The sequence below is a fragment of the Eumetopias jubatus genome, unplaced genomic scaffold (genome assembly GCF_037043125.1).
Source record: "Eumetopias jubatus isolate StellerSeaLion01/CBP00866 unplaced genomic scaffold, mEumJub1_p1.0 scaffold_6, whole genome shotgun sequence".
Taxonomy (NCBI): Eukaryota; Metazoa; Chordata; class Mammalia; order Carnivora; family Otariidae; genus Eumetopias; species Eumetopias jubatus.
In genome coordinates, this window is record NW_028274812.1 from 20,386,996 (window position 1) to 20,412,916 (window position 25,921).

The window sequence follows — 25,921 nt, forward strand, 5'->3', positions numbered from 1 at the left end:
CATTTTTCTTGTAATTTACCTAATAAGACCTTAAAGAGATTAGTTTCCCAGAGAAATTTGTGGTTTTGTCTGATACAAGGAAATGTTTTAAGCCTCTTGGAACTGAGTGGTATGTCTAGTTAAGCTTTTCAACATCACAGGACCAGAACTAGAAAGTATCTCTTGTCCTGAAAACTTGCCTAGAGTTTGGAAGACTCACAGAGGCTGAGTAGAAGTAGCTCTAGACAAGAACTGAAAAAGATGGGCTTGTTTGTTGTAGATGGAGCCCTCCGAACTCGTGTATATTGTTGAAGGGTTACGAATCTGTTTCTTTATCAATAAAATACAGATAGTACCACTCGCTTAGCCTCCCTTGAAGTATTATTCTTAATGTGAAGTGTAAATATTCATGGAAAACTTTATAGAAACATATAAATGAAGAGTGGTGTTACTGATAATATGAAGCAACCTCAGATTCTTACCACTTTCAATCTGTTTAGAATGCACAGTTTTTATTATCAATAACTAATGATAGGAGAAAAGGCATATTATTACATATTCCTGATAAATTGTACAAATATAAATAGCATGTGCAACTTTGTGTGCAAATCTCTCTAGGACATTGCCTAGGAAATACTTCATTTAGCTAGCAGTGTTTACAGATACGGATTTTCTCAAATTCTTAATTACCGCCGTCATCATTGCCCTGTCAGTTGCTAAGTGTGCCTGGGACTATAATATTCCCAGCATCAATCTAAAATCTGAAATAATCTGTGCTTTACAACGCATAGTGAAAGACTAAATAGGGCAGCAATTTTTTTAATTAAACTATAGTTGAGACAGTGTTACGTTAGTTTCGGGTGTATAATGTAGTGGTAAGACAACTCTGCTATGCTGTGCTCATCAGAAGTGTAGCTGGGGGCGCCTAGGTGGCTCAGTCGTTAAGCGGCTGCCTTCGGCTCTGGTCAGGATCCCAGGGTCCTGGGATCGAACCCCGCATCGGGCTCCCTGCTCCACGGGAAACCTGCTTCTCCCTCTCCCTCTCCCTCTCCCTCTGCTTGTGTTCCCTCTCTCACTGTCTCTCTCTGTCAAATAAATAAAATCTTAAAAAAAAAAAGTGTAGCTAGCTAGCATCTGTCACCATACTACTTTTTAATAGAAATTTAAAAAAAAATTAAACTTTATTTCAACTTAGAAATAATTAAGTGAAAGGTGGCAAATTATGTGTCCTACCTAATAATAGTTTCTCGTAGTCCCAAATTAATTGAGTGAAATAATTGTGATTAAAATCTACAGAATACTTGAGTGTCACAGATAAGAAATATGTATACTTCTTCTTAGAGATACATAAATAATGAATGTACTATTTCAAATATTTTTAGATTAAAAATCTAGCATCATATCTGAGAAATGATCATTTTCCTTTTTTTTGATTCAGAAAAGTGTTTTTATTTTCCAAATTATTAAACTTATTTATCCACTCAAGAAATGAGCGTTGACTTGCAGACCACCGTATTGCCAGATTGTTGTACATATTAAGTTACAGCAGAAAATATTTTTTAAATTCCCTAAAATTTGTACCATTACTTAAAGTACTTATTAAGAGAAACTCTGGAAAGGCTGAAGATTAGAAATAAATGTAAAAGAATGGATTAGAACAGGGTTAAAACAAAATAGTTAAGATTTCCTATTCTGCCTTCTTTTATTTTCTTTTATGACCAGCAAAACTGCCAGCAAAGCCTACAAGCAGTAAAGGTGCTTTACTTTACTTTTACTTGCTTTTCTTTACTAACATATTGACTATTAGACTGTAAAATAAATATAAGACTTTAGAAAGGACTGCAGTTCTTCCCAACTCTGGCTTTCTGTGGTTTTTCAGATCAGCAGAAGTGTTTGTTTTTTGAATCCTGTAGCTCATACTTTTTAGAACTACATTCCTCAGAAACAGAATCACTTCATGTGGCCTCCCTGAAGAAGTGATCATTTTCTATAAGCATTTTGTATTATGCCTAACATTTCATGTACATATTGTTTTTCCTCGTTATTGCCCAATGATTGAGGAATTATCCCCATTTTACATAAGAAAACTGACGTTCAGGGGCACCTGGGTGGCTCAGTCGTTAAGCATCTGCCTTCGGGTCAGGTCATGATCACAGGGTCCTGGGATCTAGCCCCACATTGTGCTCCTGCTCAGCGTGAAGCCTGCTTCTCCCTCTCCCACTCCTGCTGCTTGTGTTCTCTCTCTCGCTGTGTCTCTGTCAAATAAATAAATAAAATCTTTAAAAAAAAAAAAAAGAAAACTGACATTCAGAAAGCATAGTTGGTTTCTCGAGATTATAGCTAATAAATGACAGATAATTTGCCCTGGTTCTTTTGATTTCAAATTAATTTAATTTTTTTTTATTATACTATGTCTGCTTTATCAAATAGACATTTTAAACCTCAATATTATGCTGTCTTTGGTAGGTTGAAGCTCTTCAAAAATTTCTAAAATGGAGTAATATATTACTTGCAGATTATCACAATAATAAAAATAAATTTCATATTTCCCATCTTTGTTCTAAAACTGGAACCCTCATTTTATTTTATGTTTTTATGACTCAAGCTTGGAGAGTAAATGAATTTCTTCCCTTGGCCTTTTTTCTAGTCTCCTTTTCAGATTTATTCCCTCCTTTTCCCTGCTTTGTTGTTATGCATGGTATGAGGATTATGAAAAAGAATTATTCATCCAGTCACTTCTAAGCACTGTATGTAGCACACTAGAGGGTCAGTGTGGCAAAATACTAAGCCAGGGCATAACAGGAGGTGCCTCACTGCTCTTTTCAGATAGTTTCTACTGCATTCCCGCTAGAGTTCTTTGTCTTTCTGTGCAATGAAAACTTTGTTGATTGTTAAGAGGAATTCCTATCAGAAAGTCCATTAATAAAGGATATGTCCATTCTTAATTTAATTGTAATTATAAACATAATTGTGATGATTTACTGCTTTTAGTTTCCATTGCTTCATAGTGGTATGTTAGACATTTTCAAAAGTAACATTACATACTTAACTTGATTTAATCTCTTCCAATATAGAAATCAGGTAGTAAAGATCTGACTTCTAAAAGAAATCTAAAATTAACTGCAAACTCCAAGGGATTTGTTTATATTATATACAAACATATACGTATGATATATAATGCATATTCTAAGGTCCTCACTGATTATGGTTTTAAAAACATGGTATTATTCCAAATTTGTACAGTGTGTTTTCTGCACATATTTTTTGGAGAAAATTAGCTTGGCAAGTATCAAATTAAATACTATTTATTACTTGGAAATGTTAGTGCCACCAAGTGGCAAAGAATGAGTATTTCTAAATTTGGCTTAAACTTGTAAACTTACTGAATATGCATATTTTTGTGTTTCCCAGAAGGCATGGGATTATAGTGAATAGTTCAAATTCAGCTGCTTATATTATAGTTTAGTCATTGTACCATTTTTAAGAAGTATGGTAATTATGAAAGGAGAATTATTAAATGAATTATTCTCTATAAATGATAGTATAAATACTAATAGAATCTTTTTAGTGTTGAAAAACTTCGTAAGGATCTTCAAAACTAAGAAAGAAGAGCTTTTTGGCGTGAAGATAATTGAGTGTTACCCCTTCATTACAATGTGGTATTAATCTTCTGCAAAAATAATGTTCACCTTTATCGAAGTGAATAGAAATTGACTGTAAAATACTATGAAATGTGTGCTTTAGAAAACTTTGTAATAGGTAACTTGTAGAACTAAATATAAAACAATGGTATAAAAGCAAGTGTTTTGCACAAAAATGTGAATGTACTTAATGTCACTGAACTGCATGCTTAAAAATGATTGGTATGGTAAATTTTATGTTAGGTGTATTTCACCATAGTTTGCCAACCTATATTTTAGTTGATACTTTTTAAATCACTTTATTTGAATGAGCTGCTAGTTATGAATAATAAAAAACAGCATTAATCTCAGACTAATTGTCATTTATGTGACCAGAAATGGAAAGAAGAATCTTGAAGTTTTTGAAATGTAGTTTTTAACTGCAAACCATTTTGGCCTTTAAGAAGGATCTATTATTTATCTGAGAATTCTGTGTAGGTTGATCAGTGTTTTGAGTATTTATAAATTTGTTTTTAATTTCAAACATCAAAATGACTACTAATCAGCACCCTTTAACTTCACTAAGAGGAAAATCATCTAAATTAAAAGTATATTCAGAGTTTGTTTTTCAGTATAATTTTAAAACCTAAGTATATCTGATTGGTGTTCAGTGCTATGGAATTAGCAGAGTTATCATCGGCTTTTTTACTGGCGCAGTCATATTAATACCAAGTCACATTCCTTTTCTTTAAAAGATGGTAAGGTGTATAGGCGCCTGGGTGGCTCAGATGGTTAAGCGTCTGCCTTCGGCTCAGGTCATGATCCCAGGGTCCTGGGATCGAGTCCCGCATCGGGCTCCCTGCTCCTTGGGAGCCTGCTTCTCCCTCTGCCTCTCTCTCTCTCTCTGTCTCTCATGAATAAATAAATAAAATCTTTAAAATAAATAAGTAAAAGATGGTAAGGTATAATCATTATTATATTTTTGCAGTAGACATTTTTATATGATAGATAACTAGATCACATTGGGAGCAAAATATATGATTTTCTTACGCTCTAAACACATTTTAATTCTTCAGGTGAGTACGCCTTGGCAGCAGAGCTCTACAGGGAAGTGTTGCGTTCATCTGAGGAACACAAAGGGAAACTCAAAACGGATTCACTCCAAGTAAGTAAGCACTAAACAATTTCAAGTATATAGTCTATTTTTTTTTTACAAAATAATTTTTCATGATGATTTTCTGATTTAATTTTTGGAGGTCTCTTAGGAAAATCTGAATTTTTGAACTATAACATTTAAGTATTGAAATGCTTCCCTTTCTTAGTCCTGTCCAGTGGATCATATACACAAGGTACTCTAGCTAAATGGTAAATAAGGACCACTTTTATTAATCTTACTAAGTTTAGGTGGGACTTCTTTATCGTTCACAATCTAGACCTTGGGACCCACATGTTCACATGTACCTCAGCGAGTATTGTAGGAGTGTTTGGGGGAAAGAGGAGAAAATTAAATGCAAGCCTACTTATATTCTGTATGGGCGAGGATTACAGAAGTCAGACCTTCGGTCTTAAGCAAGTGTGTTTGCCTCATGGAAGAAGGCAGAAATGCAAAGGTAATATGCTCCTGAAAAAAAGAAGCAGACGTAGAAAAGTGGGTGAGCAAACAGATAAGTCCAGTATGCCTGAGTCCAGGAATGAAGAGTGAGCCATCAGCCTGTTTCTTCCTTTTGGCTTTACTAATCCTATCTACTATAAACCATGGCACACTGACTGTTTTGCTGTATTCAGTCATATTAGCCTCTCTGCTCCCTTGGGATAAAAATAAGGGGATGAAAGAGACAGGTGTTCTCCCCAGTCTGTTCTACCACCTTGTTCAGGAAGCCACAGAAGGAGAAGAGGAGCCCGGTTTCTACCACTTGGTTTCCATAGTGCCATTTACAGGTTTATTGTTGCTACTCAGTATGATAGTGTTGCTGATTGTATTATCTATGAAGCCATGTTGAAAAGACCTAGGACATTTGAGGTGACTCTTCAAAGATGAACTCTACAAAGATCTGTACCATGGCCCGTAATCTGTAGCCAGACAGAGTAAACCTTTATAGTCTAAAACCACTAGCACCAAATCAGATCTTAGCAGGACTCTTTCCTGATTATCCTTTAGTCCTTAGCTGTCTTCCCAGGTAGAGTGAAGTTAACAGAAATTACTTATTTCTTCTCACAGCCCTTGACTCCAGAGGGAGCCTCTAACCAGCTGCAGACTCAGTATCATAGGGAGAAGCCTGGCTTACACTGAATACAGAGCTAAAAGATAACAGTTTTCTCCTTCTTCCTTATATCTTTACCTCTAGCTTCTCCCTTTTCCACCCCTTAAGTTCAACAGATCCAGGTCACAGCCCTGTTTTCCTATGTATTTTGTTATCCTTATTTTTATGATAATTGCTAGGCTTATGCAGACTCAATTCCCGGAAGAGGAATCAATCAAGTCTGGGCAATCAGTCTTTCTACTTTACTGGGCTTACTTGGCATAATCATAGTTCCCTATATAGACAAAGGCACGTATAATAGACAAAATATACTGTATTACACATTCAGCTAAATGCATAGACATATTTCATAAGACTGTTTTCTTCCCTTAGGACTGTGTATTTTTAATTGAAGAAAGTTTATGCCATTATGAATTAAGACCTTTACTTATGAAACTGATTTTGGTTTTCTCTGAGGAGGCTGGTGCTCAAACTGTGTTAGAGGAAAAGTTTTCAGTGATCTGATCTTAACATGGTGTTAGCATTCTGTATGCCGTATTAATAGTAGATTCTCCCTTAAGAGTCCACTGCATTGACTCTCAAAATTATTGCCTTTTGTGTGTTTGTAGAGACTTCATGCTACCCATAACTTGATGGAATTGTTGGTAGCCAAGCACCCAGGAATACCTCCTACCTTACGAGATGGCAGACTTGAGGAAGAGGTAATTATTTTTTTATTCTGTCTGTAAAGGAATCTTTTTTTCAGACTTTATCCCACATCTCATTAATATTTCCGAGTAGTAGTATGTTTGAAATGAATTGAACCTGTAAGTGGGACTTTTTTATTTGAATTAAGATACAAAGTGAGATTGTATAAGTATGTACAGCCCTTTCTTGATGTTGGATGACAGTCTAAGTGTTGGAGATTTTTAAATGAAATCTCATTCCCATTGCAGGCGTCTAATCTTACATACAGTCAGTCACTTGTTTAAATGCCATGAGTGACAGGAAATTCTGGGAGACTGTCCAGTCTATTAGTAGTAGATAGCTCTAATGACCAAATAATTAGAGCCAAATTAATCGGAAGGTTGTGACAGGAAAAGGAGAAATGCATCATGGGAGAAGAAGAAAAAATGTGTCACACTGGATAGATAGATTTCCAAGGAGACCACATTGTCATTTTTGCCTTTCATAGAATATGAAGCCACAGATCCAAGAAATCATCTACTTCAACCACCAATGTTTGCAAATGAAGTAACAGAAGCCCAGAGAGGTGAAATGGCTAGTCCAAAGAGATGTATCTGTTCAGTTGAACCTCATGAAATTGCCATTTTTGTAAGTCAAAGGGTCTAGTGTTGGCAACTTCACGTGGGTCAACCCACCTCTAAGTGGAAGGGTTAGGATTTCCTGTTCAGGAGTCTTTCTGGTTTTCCTTCCAATATCCCATGTCCACCACACCTGTGTTACTGTATACTCTCAAGTATTATTTCCAAACTGAAGTGATTTCAAAAAGTTGTAATAACTAAATCAGACAAATTCTTTTTTTTTTAATATTTTATTTATTTATTTGAGAGAGAGAATGAGATAGAAAGAGCATGAGAGGGGGGAGGGTCAGAGGGAGAAGCAGACCCCCTGCTGAGCAGGGAGCCCAATGTGGGACTCGATCCCGGGACTCCAGGATCATGACCTGAGCTGAAGGCAATCGCTTAACCAACTGAGCCACCCAGGTACCCTAAATCAGACAAATTCTAAAAGATTCCTTTGCCTCATGATTTGAAATACTGTTGTTCTTCCCACTCCCCCCCCTTTTTTTTAATTAAAAAATTAGAAACTTAGGAAGCAGACCCTTAGGATTTCTTAAATTTTGTGACTTACGAGTAAATGTGGTCTCTTTAATATCTGTCTTAGGAATTTCTAGCTTGGCTCTTATGTTCTTGACGGTATACTTACAGAATTCTTTGCTTAAACTGTGTTAAGTAGCTATATGTACCTAAAATAGACCACATTGTTCTTGCAACATTATACTGAATTATTTTCCAGACCTGGAATGAAAGTTTACATTTGTTTCCTGTTTCAACACAGGCCAAACAACTGCGAGAGCATTATATGAGCAAGTGTAACACAGAAGTTGCTGAAGCACAGCAAGCTCTGCAGCCTGTGCAGCAGACCATTCGGGAGCTCCAGAGAAAGGTGCGGCCCCAAAATGACTTGGCTTACCTGTGTTTGTCTCCATGTAGCATTTTGGACTTTGTCTTGGTTTGGAGAAAAACTTGAGCTTTCTTATTCATCTTGAAATTCTTAGTACCTAGTAGGGTGCCTGTCCCGTAATAAAAAAATGTTACTTGCAGTTCGCAGTGTTTGTTAATTGAATGAACAGGTGTGTAGATAAATCACCTATTTTCTTTTTTTTAAGCAATGATGGGTTTTCTCTGACCTTGTGTAGACAATAAGTTGTCTTTTGAAAAAAGTAAAGACTTCCATAACCTCCTTTTGATCTTAGATATGTATGTTTCCAGAATCTTTTAAGGATGTCAGAACATTGGAAACACGGGTATTTTTCTTACGGAATACATGCCGTTTGTCATTTCTAAAATTTCTGTTTATGAAATCAGTAGCAAGCCTAAAGAGGAGGCTACCACAAAACACATTGTCTTTTTTATTTTAACCAGTTACTCCATACTTTATTCTTCCTAATACATTAATTATTTAGTATTCAGGCGTATGATTTTGCTAGTAATCATAGAGTATTATTGAGTAGAATCTAGTTCAGTTAATTGAAGATTAGCAGGATGTCTTTATTATGCTGAGAAAGAGACCTGTCACCTTTTCAAATATATACAGTGAATACTGAGTTTTCATTTTGGTAATGTATTTTTTTAGCACAACTGTGTTACACAAATACATACAGTAAATTTTCATTCATCCACAGTACTCAGGAAACAGGTGTTCTCTTTAATTATGTATGCAAAACTTCTATGCACCCATTGTATATAGAGTATGTATGCTTGTCTCCCCCACTGTTATAATTCCTTGAGACTAGCATTTATTGCTTCCTTTGACTTTTTCACAGCACCTTTCCTAGTGATAGAAACATAGTGCGCACTGAAAAAAACATGAATTGATGAGCTGCTGTCTTTTTTACAGATTTATTCTAATTCTCCTTGGTGGCTGAATGTGATCCACAGAGCAATAGAATTTGCTATTGATGAGGAACTTGTTCAGCGAGTGCGAAATGAAATAACGAGCAACTACAAGCAACAAATTGGCAAGTTTTCTATGTCAGAAAAGTAAGAAAATAGTACAAAATAGGGTAACTTTATGGGTAATGACCCCAAATATTCAGATCATTTCATGTTAAGAGGTACAATTAACTATCCTAACATATTATGGTTATGAACATCTGGATTTTACATATTGTTAAGAGTACATCTCAAACAAATATTAGCTATAAGTCTGAAAAAACAAACCTGTGTTTCTTCTGTGTATTTAGTCATTTTTAAATAGTCTCTTTTTAGTGTTTTTTTAATCTGCTTAAAGTATATTCATTGTATCTTTGTTGGACGCACCAGAGCCAACTCTAAGCAAAGTCTTGAAATAGTCTTTGTTTTGGAGAAATTTGTCCTTGAAGAAAGGCATTCATGCTTCTACTGTGTAATTCATCCCCAGAGAGCTAAGCATCATAGCACCACAGTAGCCCAGGTTTTATGTTGTAGAGTTACCTGCTCTCTCCCCCATCTTTCTTTGTTCTCATCAACGCTCACCATTCTTTAGGGTCTTGGTCGATATGTTGGATTGTTGCTCTTATTGTATAAATGGTAAATAATTCTTCCCAAAGACCAAACTTATTCTTTATCAAAAGTATCCGCAGTGATTTCACCCAAAGGAATGTCAGTCTAATGTGGGGACTTGAGGAATTGTGGTAGGACTATTGATTCTAGGTAGGGGACAGAGAGAGATCTTTTATTGCTTCTCAGATCACATCCCAGTATAAGGTCAGCCTTGGGATTAATGTTGGTTTTCAGTGAAGAAATTCAGCCTAAGAATATCTTTAAAATGTTTTGAAGTGTTTTCTTTTTTTTTAATGTTAGGGATTTTAATTTTTTTTTAAAAATATTTTATTTATTTATTAGAGAAAGAGAGAGAAACAACATGAGAGGGGAGAGGGTCAGAGGGAGAAGCAGGCTCCCCACTGAGCTGGGAGCCTGATGTGGGACTCAATCCCAGGACTCTGGGATCCTGACCTGAGTCAAAGGCAGTCGCTTAACCAACTGAGCCACCCAGGCGCCCTAAAGTGTTTTCTTTTACTCTTTTAAAGCCTTTCCAAATGTCTGCTAAAACCCTAAAGAGATGTGGTATGTTTCCCATGTGTCATTACTAATTTAGATGTACAATCATCATCTTTTTCACCATACAGAACCTGACAGGCTTCATTTCTGAGGTATATGCAGTACATTAGACTCCTGAGTGCATTTCCTTTTTCTCTGTTTAATCCAAGAGTCACCATTCCAGGATAAGTTGTCTTTTAAGTCATGATTCATTTTATCCAGTTTTAAAGCTATGTACTAATGTGTTCTGCCAGCATTGTATCAGCTGAAAAGAAAAAGTAATTTTGAAGTTGTTTTCCTTAAATCACATAGAAACTACTTAAAAGTTGCAAATTCCTATATATGAGAACATAGTCCCTAGTAAAAGTCTTGACGTCCCAGGGCTATTAAAGGACCAATAGGTAATGTAAAACAAGCCATTCATTACACATATTTTTCTCAGAAACATTAGACATAAATAGAAAGTAACAAACACTTCTAAAATAAAATTTTTTTTAAATGTTTAACTTACCATCTGGGAGAGTTAATATTTTTTGTATTGCATATACTTTCAAAGATCATTTTAATGTGCTTCTGTGTTTTTCAGTGAGATCCATATTTCAGAAGCCAAATGATTCATGCTTACTTCTTACCAATTCTTAGGAAAGGAAAACCTTAGTTTTCCTTAGATTAAGAGCACAGGTAGATTCTTGAGTCAGACTGCCTGTGTTCGTTCATATCCCAGCTCCACCACTTACTAGTTCTGTGACCTTGGGAAAGTTAGATAAGCTCTCTGTGCCTTAGTTTCCTCATCTATAAAACCACGCAGCATTGTTGTGAGGATTAGTAAATTAATATCTGCAAAGTGCTTGTGTATTTAGAATAGTGCCTACCGTTTAGTGCCTACCACTAACATGTAATTATAGTCTTCTTTTTCACTTAAAGGAACTGCAAGAGAGAATATTGCTAAGACGGTTGTATTATGATCATTTTTTTAGCCCCTGTTGCATAATTTGCAAATAATACTGAATAATAGTGATGTGAATAATACTGATAGCTAACCTGTGTTCTTGTATCCCCATACAAATTCTTTTAGAAATTATTGAGCAGCTATTCTATGTCTCTTACATATTTTTTTAAAGATATGGTCTAATTCTTACCTTCTAAAAATTAGCTTAATGAGGGGCGCCTGGGTGGCTCAGTTGTTAAGCGTCTGCCTTCGGCTCGGGTCATGATCCCACGGTCCTGGGATCGAACCCTGCATCGGGCTCCCTGCTCAGTGGGAAGTCTGCTTCTCCCTCTCCCACTCCCCCTGCTTGTGTTCCCTCTCTAGCTGTTTCTCTCTCTGTCAAATAAATAAAAAAAAATTTAAAAAATAAAAATTAGCTTAATGAGTAGACAAACCCATGAACAATCTGAGAAATATAAGTATGTATAAACACTTCAGCCTGACAAAGTACTAAAATGAATAATATTTTCAATGAACTCTACGGACAGAAAGAAACGGATTAGTGTTGTAAAATACTGGGAAGCCTTCAGGAAGGAGAGTGGACTCTTTTGAACAATTTGGAGAAATGAGCGTATGGCATTTTAGGAAGGAGAACCCAATAACTCCATTTCCCATTTTCTAATTTCTTACTAGTCTTAGGTTTTCTTTCTCATTTCATAAACCCATTCATGTACACCCGTACATTTCTTTCCTTGGCACATTTCAATCAGCTTATTAAAAGAGTTAAGAGTATTGTGTTTGAGGGGCGTCTGAGTGGCTCGGTCGGTTAAGCATCTGCCTTCAGTTCAGGTCATGATCCCAGGGTCCTAAGATCAAGCCCCGCATCTGGCTCCCCTCTCGGCAAGGAACCTGCTTCTCCCTCTCCCTCTGCCTGCCACCTGCCATGCTTGTGTGCTCTCTCTCTCTCTCTCTTTCTGTCAAATAAAGAAACAAAATCTTTAAAAAAAAAAAAAAGTATTGTGGTTGGATTTAACTCCTAACTCTGCTACATGATACCTTTGTAACTTAAATTATTTTAATTCATTAAGCTTCATCCATGACATGAGCACAGTAGTATCTGTTGAGATTATACAGGAAAAGAGCTTGGCAAAGTGCCTGGCATTGTAAAATAAATGCTTAGTAAAATGTATATACATGTAAATAATATATGTATTATAGAATATATGTAATAGTATACATGTACACACACATCATATATATGTATGTATGTATTTATAAACTCTTTGCAGCAAGCAATATAACTCTCGGCTATTTTTCTTCTTTCTTCTCAGTTTTTCTCTTCATTTTTCATTCTCCAGTCACCTCTCCATATAAAGCAAGGATTTCAGGAGGGACATTTGCAGTCAATCAGCATTAAAAAAGAAAGAATGTGGCAATCTTGGTCTTTCAAAGACATCTGAGACAGAGACAGATTCTGCAGACTCTGTTTCAGTTCCTAGGGACAGACTATCAAAATTTTGATATCTTTTATAGTAAATAACCCAATGTTATTATACATTGTCTAGTAGTAGATTGAGCATACTACTAAGTAAATTCACTCAATGTAGGCTAGGTAAAATTGTTGCACATTTTCTTGAATGTTTTATTTGGTAACCATTTTCTGAACTTGAGGAAATTGACCTACTCTTCTTTTCTTTGTGCTGTGTGTGATGCTGCTGATGGGAATTAGGTTCCATGACTGCAGAGGTCTTCAGTTCTTACTTACTACCCAAATGGAAGAGCTAAATAAATTCCAGAAGCTAGTAAGAGAGGCTGTAAAAAACCTGGAGGGACCTCCATCTCGTAATGTTATTGAATCGGCAACAATCTGCCACCTCCGACCAACCAGACTTCCTCTCAACTGGTAGGTAATAGAAGTCATGCAATGAAATGGAGTCATTCCATTCAAGCTAGATTTCTTCTGAGAGAAGAAACAGTGACTCATCTAATAAAAGTTTTTTAATTTAAATTCTCACAGAAGTGGAAAGAAATACATTATTAATCTAACTTTTAAAAAACTCTCAAGGACCACATACTGAAAACTGTGTATTTTTTTTCTTAAATGGCATATGTGTTATAAAGAAAAGGTGAAGTATAAAATACTAAGCCTCTTTTAGAAATTACCTGATTGGTAGTTATGTTTGTAAATATTTCTCTGATCATTTCTTTCCTTTTCAGCTGTGTCTTTTGTAAGGCTGATGAATTATTCACAGAGTATGAATCAAAGCTGTTTTCCCACACGTGAGTTCTCTGATTGATTATCATCAGGAGAATGAAATGTTTACAAAACTTGGTGTTTTGATTTATAAGACTGTATTTTCCTCACAGTAACCTTCCTGTGTTTTTTCTTTAATTACATCAATTCAGTGAACTTTGGCATGTGATCATTTAACATCTTCCAGTTTCACTTATACAGAAGTTACCCCAAATGCTCATGTCATCTAGTAATGTGTCATGAAGGGACAGTTTAGGGGAGTGATAGACTTTGAAGTCCAACACATTTCAACTCAAATCCCTGCCCACTATTGCGGGCAGATTGCCTCTGTTAAGCCTCAGTATCCTCATTTGTGAAATGAAAATAAAACAACACTTACCTCATTGAGTTTTTTATGAATATTAGATTTTAAAATGCACATAATTGCTTAACATAGTGCGTGATACATAGTAAGTGTTCTGTAAAAGATTAGCTTTCGTTATTAATATACTTTCTCCAACACAAATTGGAAGTTCTCATCCTGTATCAAGGAGTGAGTGCATAATGGTTGTGGTATTAGCAAAATTACTCCTATTTTACAAACAAATTGAGAAAAGGCCAAGTTCTGATTGCCTTGAAAAAAAGGAGATTGACAGTGTACTTTGAGATCATCTAATTTGCCTGGTTGGTGGTGGTGGTGGTAGTTTGTGTTTTGTATTATGGTAATTCTCAGAGCTAGATTTTAGCATAAAAATGTATAGCCATTTTTTATGTCACACTGCTGTCAAGATACTGGACAAATTTATAATGCCTCCAGCATTTTTAGAATTACTGTAGTTTTCCAAAGACTTGCAAGCATGATCTTGTAGACGTGATATTGAAGGTTGTTGATGAAAAGTTATTGACCTTGCTTCTCTCTTGGCTCTGCCAATAGGACTTTTACAATGCTTGTTAACCCACTGACAGTAGTTACTGTTGTTTTGCTCTCATATGTTTTCAGAGTCAAAGGCCAGACTGCAATATTTGAGGAGATGATAGAAGATGAAGAAGGACTGGTGGATGATCGAATACCGACCACTAGCCGGGGTCTGTGGGCAGTAAGTGAGACAGAGCGATCTATGAAAGCATTGCTATCATTTGCAAAGTCACACAGATTTGATGTTGAATTCATTGATGAAGGAAGTACTTCAATGGACCTTTTTGAAGCATGGAAAAAGGAATATAAGGTACAGTATTTCAAGTTTTTTTTCCAATATAAAAAATTTTTCTTGTTTATATTTTAATTATTGCTTTACTTTACTCTTTTCAGGGTTTTTAAAAATCTGCTTTAGAGACTTGGCATATCATAATTTCTGTTTCCCTAAAATGTAATGATTTTAATGAAGAATAATAAATCCAATAATGCTGAACAAATAAGGAACTTCTATAAAATTACTGAAAGGAAGTCATTATTAAAATGAAATTGATATGCCTTTTATTTAGCTGTAAAAATGTTTCATTCTATTCTTAGCTTGATCTTACACTGCAGTTCTGTGAAGTTAGTTTTGTTTTTGTTGTGTTTTTTTTTACTTTTGTTCTGTGAATAACAACCGAACATCAATAACTTTGAAGATTGGAGAACATAGTAAATATTTCTCAACCTACAAAGCTGGAAACCATTGCAGTTAATGGAGTAGAAAGTAGCCCTTTATATTTATATTTTGATAATTTTATATCACAACTTTGTACTTGATTGAGATTCCAAAATTCATTAATTTTGAATTATTCTTTATATTTGGATTTATTATCCATTATCTTGTTTTGCAGGTGGAATGGGTGAGGAAATGAAAGAACTGTTTTATTTATAATATTGTAATTCCATTTATATCTTTTAAAAATCTGAAGTTCTTGACTTTCAAAGTAAAATAAAAATTTCTATCCAGAAAAAGAAAATATGCTATCTATAATATCATTTCGTATGTTTGATAAATTGGGGAATAATACTTTTGTAGTTGAAATCACTGATTCATAATAATTTTTATCTTCTCACATTATTCTAAATGCAGATGCACATTTACATATAATTACAGCAAGTGATTGGAAGACAGTACTATATACAGTGTCCAGTTGCCCCTGCATTTATCCTCTGGGCATATTTTGACGACATACTATGTCTCAGGATTGCCTATCATGAAGTTTTCTCAGATCTTTGTGAATTTTTTTCTCTGTAACATTGCAGACTAAACTCTTAAACAGCAATGCAAATTAACAAGCCACTGTTACACACATCAGTTGGGGTCTACCTCAGAGCATAAAGTTAGTGAAGAAAACATATCAAAGATTTTATACTGACTGATAATATTTCCATAAATTTCAGAAACATATATAACCAAATTATTAAGAATGTGTAGATTAGTATAACTCAATTGAAAAATACAGAATAAGTCCAATTCAGAATAGTTATTAGTCCATTGTAGGGGGTTGAAGGAAGAATGTGTGAGGAAAGAGGGATGCAGTTGAGCCAGGAACACAGACTTTCCAAGGCATTGGTATTGTTCCCTTAAACTGGATGTTGAGTACTCAATTTTATATTTTAGTATTCTTCATTATCATATATACATATTATTTTGAAAATGTGAAATATTTTATAATAAAAAATATTTCTTAAAAAAACAAAGCAGAGATTCCACCAGGCTAATATTGACCTATAAAGATTTGTGGTTCCCATGTATCATATGACCTCACTGATATGAGGAATTCTTAATCTCAGGAAACAAACTGAGGGTTGCTGGAGTGGTGGGGGGTGGGAGGGATGGGGTGGCTGGGTGATAGACATTGGGGAGGGTACGTGCTATGGTGAGCGCTGTGAATTGTGCAAGACTGTTGAATCACAGATCTGTACCTCTGAAACAAATAATATATTGTATGTTATAAAAAAAAAAGATAGCAGGAGGGGAAGGATGAAGGGGAGGAAATTGGAGGGGGAGATGAACCATGAGAGACGATGGACTCTGAAAAACAAACTGAGGGTTCTAGAGGGGAGGGGGGTGGGGAGATGGGTTAGCCTGATGGGTATTAAAGAGGGCACGTTCTGCAGGGAGCACTGGGTGTTATATGCAAATAATGAATCATGGAACACTACATCAAAAACTAATGATGTAATGTATGGTGATTAACATAACATAATAAAATAAATAAATAAATAAAAAGATCTGTGGTCCCGCCAAAATATCTTCAGGTGTTCTGTTCTAAGAATCTAAAGGTGCAATATTCTGCAGTGGCCTGTAGAGGTTATTCAGTCTTACATCCTCATCCTAGAAAAATGGCCCAAAAATTTCTTGTGTCTTAGACACTTGCTGAAAAAAATGTGTATATCTTAGACCTCACTGAAGACTTTTGATCATGACACATTTTGGTGGTTTTAACCGTTTTAATTCTGTGCATTAATTACCACTGTCTTTGTGTTTTCTGTTTTCCTAGTTGCTTCATGAGTATTGGATGGCTCTGAGGAATCGTGTGTCTGCTATTGATGAACTTGCAATGGCTACAGAACGACTAAGAGTGCGTCATCCTAAGGAGCCAAAGCCCAGTCCACCTGTTCTGCATATCATTGAACCACATGAGGTAATTTGCAAGTAAATCACAAAAAACATAGCCAATAGGTGTCACAAAAATCCAAGGTCCATAAAAAAGTCAAGACAGTGATTTCTTCATAAGAATGTACTTATTAATCTCTGCTCTTAGTTTAAGCCATATAAAAGTGTTCGGTTTTATACGTCAAAATGGACAAGGATGAACAATGTCATATCTAATACATGCATAGAATTCACTGTTTGGTTCATTTGTTTCTCTTCAAGTTGCATATTCATATGTTTCTGAGCACCTTCTGTATGCCAAAATCTAAAGGGGGTCTCAGTCAGTTTTTAGACATATGTCCTTCTTACAAGCTCCTTCCCTAAGAACAATCAAAAACTTTTCTTTTGCACTTTTTCTTTGCTACTGATGAACAGATATTGACAACTTATCTTCTAATAAATCCCTCTTTATATCCCAGGATGAAAAAATGACTCTCCCAACTTTTTATCTCCCATATTAAAATATAATTTCCTTTATAGTTTTATTCCTTGTATGTGAGGGTTTTTTTGTTCTTGTTTTGTTTTGTTTAAGTAGGCTCCATGCATGGAGCCCAGCACAGGGGCTTGAACTCATGACCCCTAGATCAAGACCTGAACTGAGATCAAGAGTCGAACGCCTAACCAACTGAGCCACTCAGGCGCCTCTGTGTGTTTTAACTTTTAAATCTTTTTCTTTCTTATAAAGCTTGGAAACTTTACCTTAGAAAAATTTAAAAATACTCATTTTATACCAGCTCAACTTTTAAAGTATGAATTTTCAGTAATTTTTTCCTATGTAACCAAATTCCTCGTTTTATAATCTTCTGTCTACTGTTTTCTACTGGGCAGAGGAGGGAAGGGGTGTGGGTGTAGGTGTGAGTGTGAGTGTGTGCATGTGAAGGGAGAGTGCTTATAAAATCAGATCATTTAGTTTTTCTTTATCCCATGGATATATTACTGAAAATGTACATAAATAGAATTTGGGTTTATTTTTATCCAATTTCAAGTGTATAGGGAAACTTCCTATTTAAAAGAATTTTGTATTGAGTTTTATCTTCTATAGAGCCATGTGGGTATATGTTTCCTTTTAAAATACCTACTATCCATTTTGCAAATTTGAGTTTTCACATGTCAATGGGTTTTCTTAAAATAGGACACGGTTAAATTATTGAGGAAGAATTTTACATGTTTAATATAATTTTACCATCTTTCTAAGAGAGAGAATAAAAAGTTGTATTGTTTTATTTTTTAGGTAGAACAAAATCGCATAAAACTACTAAATGATAAAGCTGTTGCTACTTCACAGCTTCAGAAAAAACTTGGGCAGCTTCTTTACCTAACTAACTTGGAGAAGGTATTGTGTTTAAAAGATGCTACTTTTTCCCATGCTGTATATCAATAAACCTTTGTGACTCCTTCCATTTAATCTGTTAGTCACATAATTAGTGGTACAATGTTTTCTTTAATCTTTTGTTTGTGTTAATTATATCAGTCAGAACACTAGTTCTGTTTACAGTAACTACACAGATCACAACAGGTGATACCTATAGAAAATATAAGTTACACAGATTATGTAAAGGGTGTATACTCTAGAGTATAAAACAATATAAACAGACTGTCGTTCAAAACCTTGAATGGTGGAAGTATTACCACCTCTGGGCAAAAAATGCATTAGTTTATATATACATATACATGCATTCATTAATACATACATGATTTTTTTAAATTTGTTATTTGGAACTATAAAACGTTCGGAAGTCTACTAAATCTGAAGATGTAATGATAAATTATTTAATGTAATTCAAAATACATTTTCTGAGTTGTGAGCAATGTATTATATTGGACATTGATGAATGTAGTTCCATTTTATTGCAAGGATAAATGGCTGTTGGCAGTACTTTATCAGAAAGAGATATAATAGATTCTTGGATAGGACAAATGAAGGAAAGCAGTAGACTAGAGTTGCTGCTGTAACTGATACAAAATACATTTAAGTGAATCAGTAAATCCCAGTGATGATAAAATGAGAAGTTAGACGTTCATTGTAAGTAAAATAGCGTGGTAGTTGAGAAGACAGTCTTGGGACCCAGGCAGTTCAGGTTTGGATCTTGACACCACTCTTTTCTACATATGGGACTTTATTCAAGTTATTTACCTCTCTTTGCCTCATCTGTAAAATAAATAAGAATAACAACATGATCTTGTACGGCTCTCTCGAGGACTGTACGGATTAATATATGTGAAGTGCTAGAGCAGTTCCTGACTTACGAAGCACTTTCTAGGTCTTTGCTACTAATACCATATTGTTACTGATATTACTGTGATGACTACTAGTATGATACGGGCAGGAGGAAACGATGTGGGGAACCTTTTTTTCTTTTTTTTTTTTAAGATTTATTTATTTATTGAAGAGAGAGCACACGAGTGAGCACATGGGGGAAGGGACAGAGAGTCAAGCAGACTCCACACTGAGCACAGAGCCCCGCCACTTCACGGCCTGCAGTCGTGACCTGAGCTGAAATCAGTACTATGACACTTAACTGACTGAGCCACCCGGGTGCCCCTAGATGGGGGAAAACTTCTAAAAGTCAGTCTCACAAAATTCTAGCATTAGAGAAATAATGTTTGGAAAAAATTTCTTGATATTCCTGAATGTGAGCTTTTTAAATGTTAGATTTCTATACTTTAAATGTGAAAGTCAAAATTAAGAGATAGTTAATTGTTTGTTATAGGATTTAAATTGATATCCTGTATTTGTTGAATCAGTTCTTAAAAAATTAAAATTCTAGGGATATATAATCTGCCTAGAAAATTAAATTCAGCTAATAATAAAAGAAAAAAACATAAGGAAAATCAAATTAAGCTGATACCATTTCCTGCTAACAAGTAGGCAGAGATTTTTAAAATAACACTCCATAGGGGTGAAAGGTCACTGAATGGATATTTGATGTATTACCAATAGGAATATAAATTTATATAGCCCTTTCTTGAAAATACTTTAACATGAATTAACAATTTCAGAGAATTCATATCCTTTGACTCAGTAATTCTTAGAACTGTTCCTGAATATTCTAAGTAAATAGAAATTTGGGGAGTGAATTAGATATAAGGATAGTTATTGCAGTCTTATTTATAATAGTAATAAAATAGAAGACTAAGTGTCCAACAAAAAGTACAATGTTTACATGTGAAGTCATGGATTATTGTTACAGTGAGATTATGATATAAATATTGTAAATGGTGTCTTCAGGAAATAAATGAAATAAGAGAATGCTCATGTTAGAAAGTTGAGAAAAATAACAAAAATAAAATTATAAATTTTATGTGACTGTGTTTAGTTAAATAAAAAATAATAAGCAAAACAAATTTTTACATATTCTGGCAGTCAGCAGATACTTATTGAGCACCTGTGACGGATATGCATTATAGTTGGAGTTTGAGATAGACAGACTTGGTCCTTGGCCTCAAGAACTTAATTAATCACTTAAAATAACAGAATGGCATACATTCAAGAGTTCTGAAGAAATTTAAAGATGAACATGTTAGGTTGTTGGTCAGCAATTTTCATTATCAAGTAACAAAAAAACTGGTAAATGTCCAGGAAGATTTCAAAGTATAAGGAAAGTCTCCAGTAAACATATATTGAATCACTATGTTGTACCTGAAATTAATATGTGTCAATTATATCTCAGTTAAAAAAAAGTTCTTCAGAAGAAATTTTCTGAATACTAAGCAACCACATGAGATCTTTCATAGTCTGGGGACTGCTACTTCTGTATGGGAATAGCAGTGATGACTTGCCATTACCTTATTAACATCTTATTTTTAAAGACAGTGGAGACTTGTGGAAGCAAAAAGGTTGAGGTGAAATGACATTCCAGGGAGGGAAGAGCTCTTTCTAGATGAGCTGAGATTGCTGGCCATTGTCTTGCCTGAAAACATTTGCAGTATCTGGATACAGGCTGAGATTAAGGTCAGTATTGTAGAGGGACTCAAACAGGAGAAAGAGAAATCAGTAGAACTTTTGATGGCCAGGTGAGTTAGTATTACATTTTGGAACTTTGAGGAGCTTCAGATGCACAACAAACTTTACTTATTTGCTAAGTGATACGGTTGCATGACAGCTGGGCCTATACTAGAAATACAGAGTGAAATCTTAGTTTCAGCAGCACTTAGGAGACAGTTCCTCCCCAAGAGAGCAAGGGGCCAACAACAAACACATAACAGGTCTTACCCTTGAGACATTTGAAACCACAGTGGCTTGATTTTGAACCCACCTTAAAACCCATCCCCAAAACCAGCTCCGTTTTTTATTGGATTGAGGTCATCAGCCACTCACCCCTCAACCTAACTGCCTGCCAGGGTAGGGGTAATCCTCTGTGAAAGAAAATAACATCTAATTTTGTCTCTGCAGTTTGTTGTATAAACAGACTAAGTGTAGCATACAATAAGAAATCACAAGAAATGTGCAAGGCAGGAAAATGTGACCAGTAATTAAAAGGGAAAAAATGAACAATCAAAGCAGATCTACAAATAATCCAGATTGCGGACATAGCAGGAAAGGACTTTAAAGTAATTATGATTCATACATTAAAGAGAGGAAAGGCGGACAACATAGATAAAATGAATTGGAATGTATACAGTAGAATGAAGTGGACATTTTGGAAAGGCAAAATCCAGTATCTGAAATTAAAAACTGGTTGGATGGTGACTAGACACAGAAAATGACAGAAGTAGTGAATTCAAGTATGGTTCCACAATAAATACCCAGTTTGAAGAAGCATATACATAAAAATAAAGAGCAGGATAAAGTGAAAGAGATGTGGGACACAGCCCTATGATTGGCATACATGTAATTGAAGTTCCAGGAGAAAAAGGTAAATGGTACCAGAGCAACTTGAAGAGATAAGGGCTGAGAGTTTTCCAAAACTGATGAAAGACCGTAACATAATGTCTTATAGATTCAAGAAGGTCAGAGAGCCCCAAACAGAATAAAAATGAAATTTTTCAAAAATATCTATGAATATCATAAACTGCAAGAAACCAAAAATCATGAAAAAAAATTTAAGCAACTAGAATTGGGACAAAAAAACTGGTGACTGTATACCTTCTCCTTGTTAACTACACAGAGAAACTGTTTGCTTTAGCATTTTAAAGATGGCATTCCACTGTTAACCAGGTTTCAATAGCTTTATGCTGTGTAACCAGGTAACAGTGGAACATCTTTAAAATGCTATTTTTAAAAGTGAAATTAAGATGTTTTTAGGTTTAAGGAACTTAAAGAATTCCTTCCCAGTAGACTCACACTGTAACAAATATTAAAGGAGGTTCTTTGGGCCAAAGGGAAATCTTAATTATCAAATTTATTTAAATAGCAGTTGCAGCATTTACTTTTATAAATGAGTTATAAAATGCATATCAGGTTTTAAAATGCAACTAATCTCTTTTTTAATTATTTTTTTGAACAGTCTCAAGATAAAACATCAGGAGGTATTAATCCAGAACCTTGTCCAATCTGCGCTCGGCAGCTGGGAAAACAGGTGATATAATAATTAATAGCATGTGAATTTATAAAACACTTTACACTTTTCAAAGGCATTTACCTATCATAGCTCTCTTTTTCTCTCATGACAATTTTATATGCAAGGCAGAAATGACCTCCACCTTAAAAATAGGGCCAAAGGTTAGGTGAGAGGCTTAGTGCCACATATGTTTGAGCAGTGTTCCTCCTTAAGTGATAGGTGAAAACATATTTCTAGAATAACCCTACATTTTTCATTAAAGATGCATAGTTCTGCTTATTGTTTCCAGTCACAAGATCAAGTCTAAGTAATTTGACTTTGTCAGTTTAACATGTTTATTTGGTAATTGTACAGAAATATAATAAAGCATACATAGATTTACTTAAGGTATTACAAAGGTGTATAGTAACATAGCTCTTACTTGGGATTATTAATATTTAATAACCAGCCTTTAAAAAATAAATAATATCAATCCTGGGGGAATTTAGATATGATTTTTACAAGGCCATTTTAACAAGAATAAATCTTTCAAATATTGGTGTACAAATTTCTATAAACTTAATGGTACCATATTAGTTCTCCTCAAAGAGATTCTTTTATCCTACCAACTGTGATTTTTGAAACTACAAATTTCTACTTTGTATGATAAATCAATATATACAATATCAGAATATTAACTGCTTCTCAAAATTTGAAGTGACTAAAAGTGTTCTTGGCTGTTGTTTTCTATGGAACCAAGAGTAAAAAGTTAAATATATGAGCCCCACATTCTGACCAGCAATAATCAGAAAGAAAGTACCTTTTAGTTTCCACAATTTATGGAGAAAGTGGGATTTAAAGGACATTTTATTGATAATAAATCTTAAATGCATCAATGTTACTTTGGAAACTAGGCAGAATAATAATGTACAGAGACTGGTGATTTCTGAGAAAAGTCACTGGTAAAAATGTAAAAGTCATGATAAAAATGGAAAGGATCATGAGGTAAGTAGTGTCTTTTTTTACTTTTAGTTTCAGTGAGATTCACACAACTGGATGAATCAGAAATTTTGTTTGCGTCTTAAATGTTTCCAGTTTTTAAAGTTCTTTCATATACATTATTTCATTTAATTTTAGTATAACCTATATTTCCTTCACTTAGGAGAACATACTAGATTACAATAAGGGCAACAGTACTTCACTTTTTAAATTCTGTTCCTCACCACAGCCTGTAGGAACTTTAGATCCTTTTTATCTTCCCAGTTCTCCTCTTCCCCTCCTAATTTAGAGGATCCATCAGACATAACTCATATACTGGCTAACGTCCCTGGAGGCATTGCCATTTGGGCTTCTTTGGGCTGCTTCAGTTAACTTCTAGTCACTCCTGAGGCTTTGGTGCCAAGTGTCTGATTTCTCCTGAATTGCAGGTGTAGATGCCACCTGCTTTTCAGCTTGTCCATTCTGAGCTCTCACGAGCCACAAAAGTTCTCTCAAGTAAAGGAAGTGCCCTTCGTCCCTACGGGCACTAAAGGTACACAGGGTACAGAAAAATGCTTCTGTGTTTACAGAAATGCTAGTGAGGGGCACGTGGGTGGCTCAGTCGGTTAAGCGACCGACTCTTGGTTTCAGCTCAGGTTAAGATCTCGGGGTCATGGGATCGAGCTTAGCACCGAGTCTGCTTGGCACCCTCTCCTCCTGCCCCCTCTAAAATAAATAGACAAATCTTTTAAAAAAAGAAAATTGTTAGTGAAACAGCTCTTTAATTTTACTGCAGCCTCAACTCCTGAGGACTGACACAAGAGAGAAGATGTATGGCTAGACAACAGTATGAACAGCATCAGCCAGTAAAACCCCAAACAGCCCCTCCCCCTTCTCAAAAATTATTTTCAAACCAAGTTTATATACCTCATTTTTCTCCTCCCTTAGTGTGAGTTCTTTTCAAAGGGACTTCTTAGTCTGTCCTGCAAAGCACCCCAGGTGGGCCCAGCCATGCACCTTCTTTCTGTGCACGTCCATACATGTCTGAATCCTAGAAAAATACAGTTTAGTGCTTAGGAACCTAGTCACTCAAAATACCACTCAATTTTTGTTGTTGTCTACCAGGTGAAAAAGTTAAATAATTTGCATAAGATGCCATAGCTTTTAGAACTGATACCTCACCTAAAACCAATACTCTTCCGCACCCATCATTGCCAAAATCAGGGAGTCTCCACAGTATACTCCAAGAGTCAGAGAGAACTATTGTATTTTTCTTGAAATATATCGGACAAAGGGGTTTTCATAAATGTCTTTTTACTTACTTGGGTTTTTTTAAATATATCTAGAACTGCTTTTAAAATAAGCCTGAGATACTAGCCCATCTAATTTTCTATATGATAAATACTGTAACATGTGAAGATGTAAATCCATTTAATGAGTTATATAGAATATACGGAGGATGATATTATCTCCAAATTAATGTTGTTCTCAGTTCCTCTATTCTATCTGCTGTTGCAGTACTAAAGGAGTAATTTGCATTTTTCCTAAATACTGAAATGAGAACACCAGCTTCTTACAAAATAATGGTGGCTGACTGTTATGCTCACAATTAGAGTGAGTAGAACTAAAGACTATGAAAGCGTACTCTGGTTGAACTAAAAAATAGTTAATTTTTACAACATAGTTTTTATGACTTAAAGAGTGTTAATGTCCTAAAACATATAGGAAGTGAAATTATGACTCCCTTTTCTTTTTAATATATTTATAGATTAGAAGGCATCTTTGATAGCACCTCACTGAGGTATATTCTGTGTGTTTTCTTTTTCAGTGGGCAGTACTGACCTGTGGACACTGTTTCTGTAATGAGTGCATTTCAATTATTATTGAGCAGTATAGTGTGGGGTCACATAGAAGCTCCATTAAGTGTGCCATCTGCCGCCAGACCACATCTCACAAAGAGATCTCGTATGTCTTCACCTCAGAGAAAGCCAGCCAGGAAGAAGACATCCCTGTGAAGGTAAAGTAGATTAAGGACATGTGGAAGCGTCATCAGAGCAATGTAGTAGGAATCAGTATCTGACTGTGAGACCATCAAAATCAGAACAAGGCCAGCACGGTGAATATGTAGAAGCCACTGTTTCTGTCTGTAGGAACACTGCCTGAAAGCCTCAGCTTTACCATCTACACTTTCTATGTGGGAGGAAGGCAAGAAGACTTTTTCAAACATGGCTGGCCATAGTCAGGTCCATTGTGGCAGAAAAGTAACATCTTAGAATTTCAGTTCTCCATCAAATTTGATAATTTTTCTGTGTACTCACATAGAGCTCTGGTTAAATTAGCAGTTTACTTCAAGCTTCTTCCTCATTCTCTCATTCGCCTAGATAGCAGGAAAAAGGGATGAGCCCAACCTAATTGGAGGAAAAAATAGAGTGCTTATGAAGTTAATGGAGACTATCACGGAAGGAGGTGTAGTGTACTTTCAGTTGACACATTGGTATTTCATGGTAGAGCCAAAACTTGGCTT

General features: G+C 35.3%; 1 protein-coding gene across 7 annotated transcripts in view; it reads left to right on the forward strand.

Annotated features, from left to right (window-relative positions):
* SHPRH (SNF2 histone linker PHD RING helicase) overlaps positions 1-25,921 on the forward strand; it is an 89,737-nt gene that overhangs the window by 36,753 nt on the left and 27,063 nt on the right. For all 7 annotated transcript variants that reach the window (XM_088023850.1, XM_028103269.2, XM_028103271.2 and 4 more), the window contains 11 exons: positions 4,676-4,764; positions 6,469-6,561; positions 7,922-8,029; positions 8,984-9,126; positions 12,822-12,995; positions 13,310-13,372; positions 14,326-14,551; positions 16,785-16,928; positions 18,171-18,272; positions 22,387-22,458; positions 25,226-25,414. In XM_088023850.1, the coding sequence (XP_087879976.1) occupies positions 4,676-4,764; positions 6,469-6,561; positions 7,922-8,029; positions 8,984-9,126; positions 12,822-12,995; positions 13,310-13,372; positions 14,326-14,551; positions 16,785-16,928; positions 18,171-18,272; positions 22,387-22,458; positions 25,226-25,414 (1,403 nt within the window). The remainder of the gene's footprint in view (positions 1-4,675; positions 4,765-6,468; positions 6,562-7,921; positions 8,030-8,983; positions 9,127-12,821; positions 12,996-13,309; positions 13,373-14,325; positions 14,552-16,784; positions 16,929-18,170; positions 18,273-22,386; positions 22,459-25,225; positions 25,415-25,921) is intronic.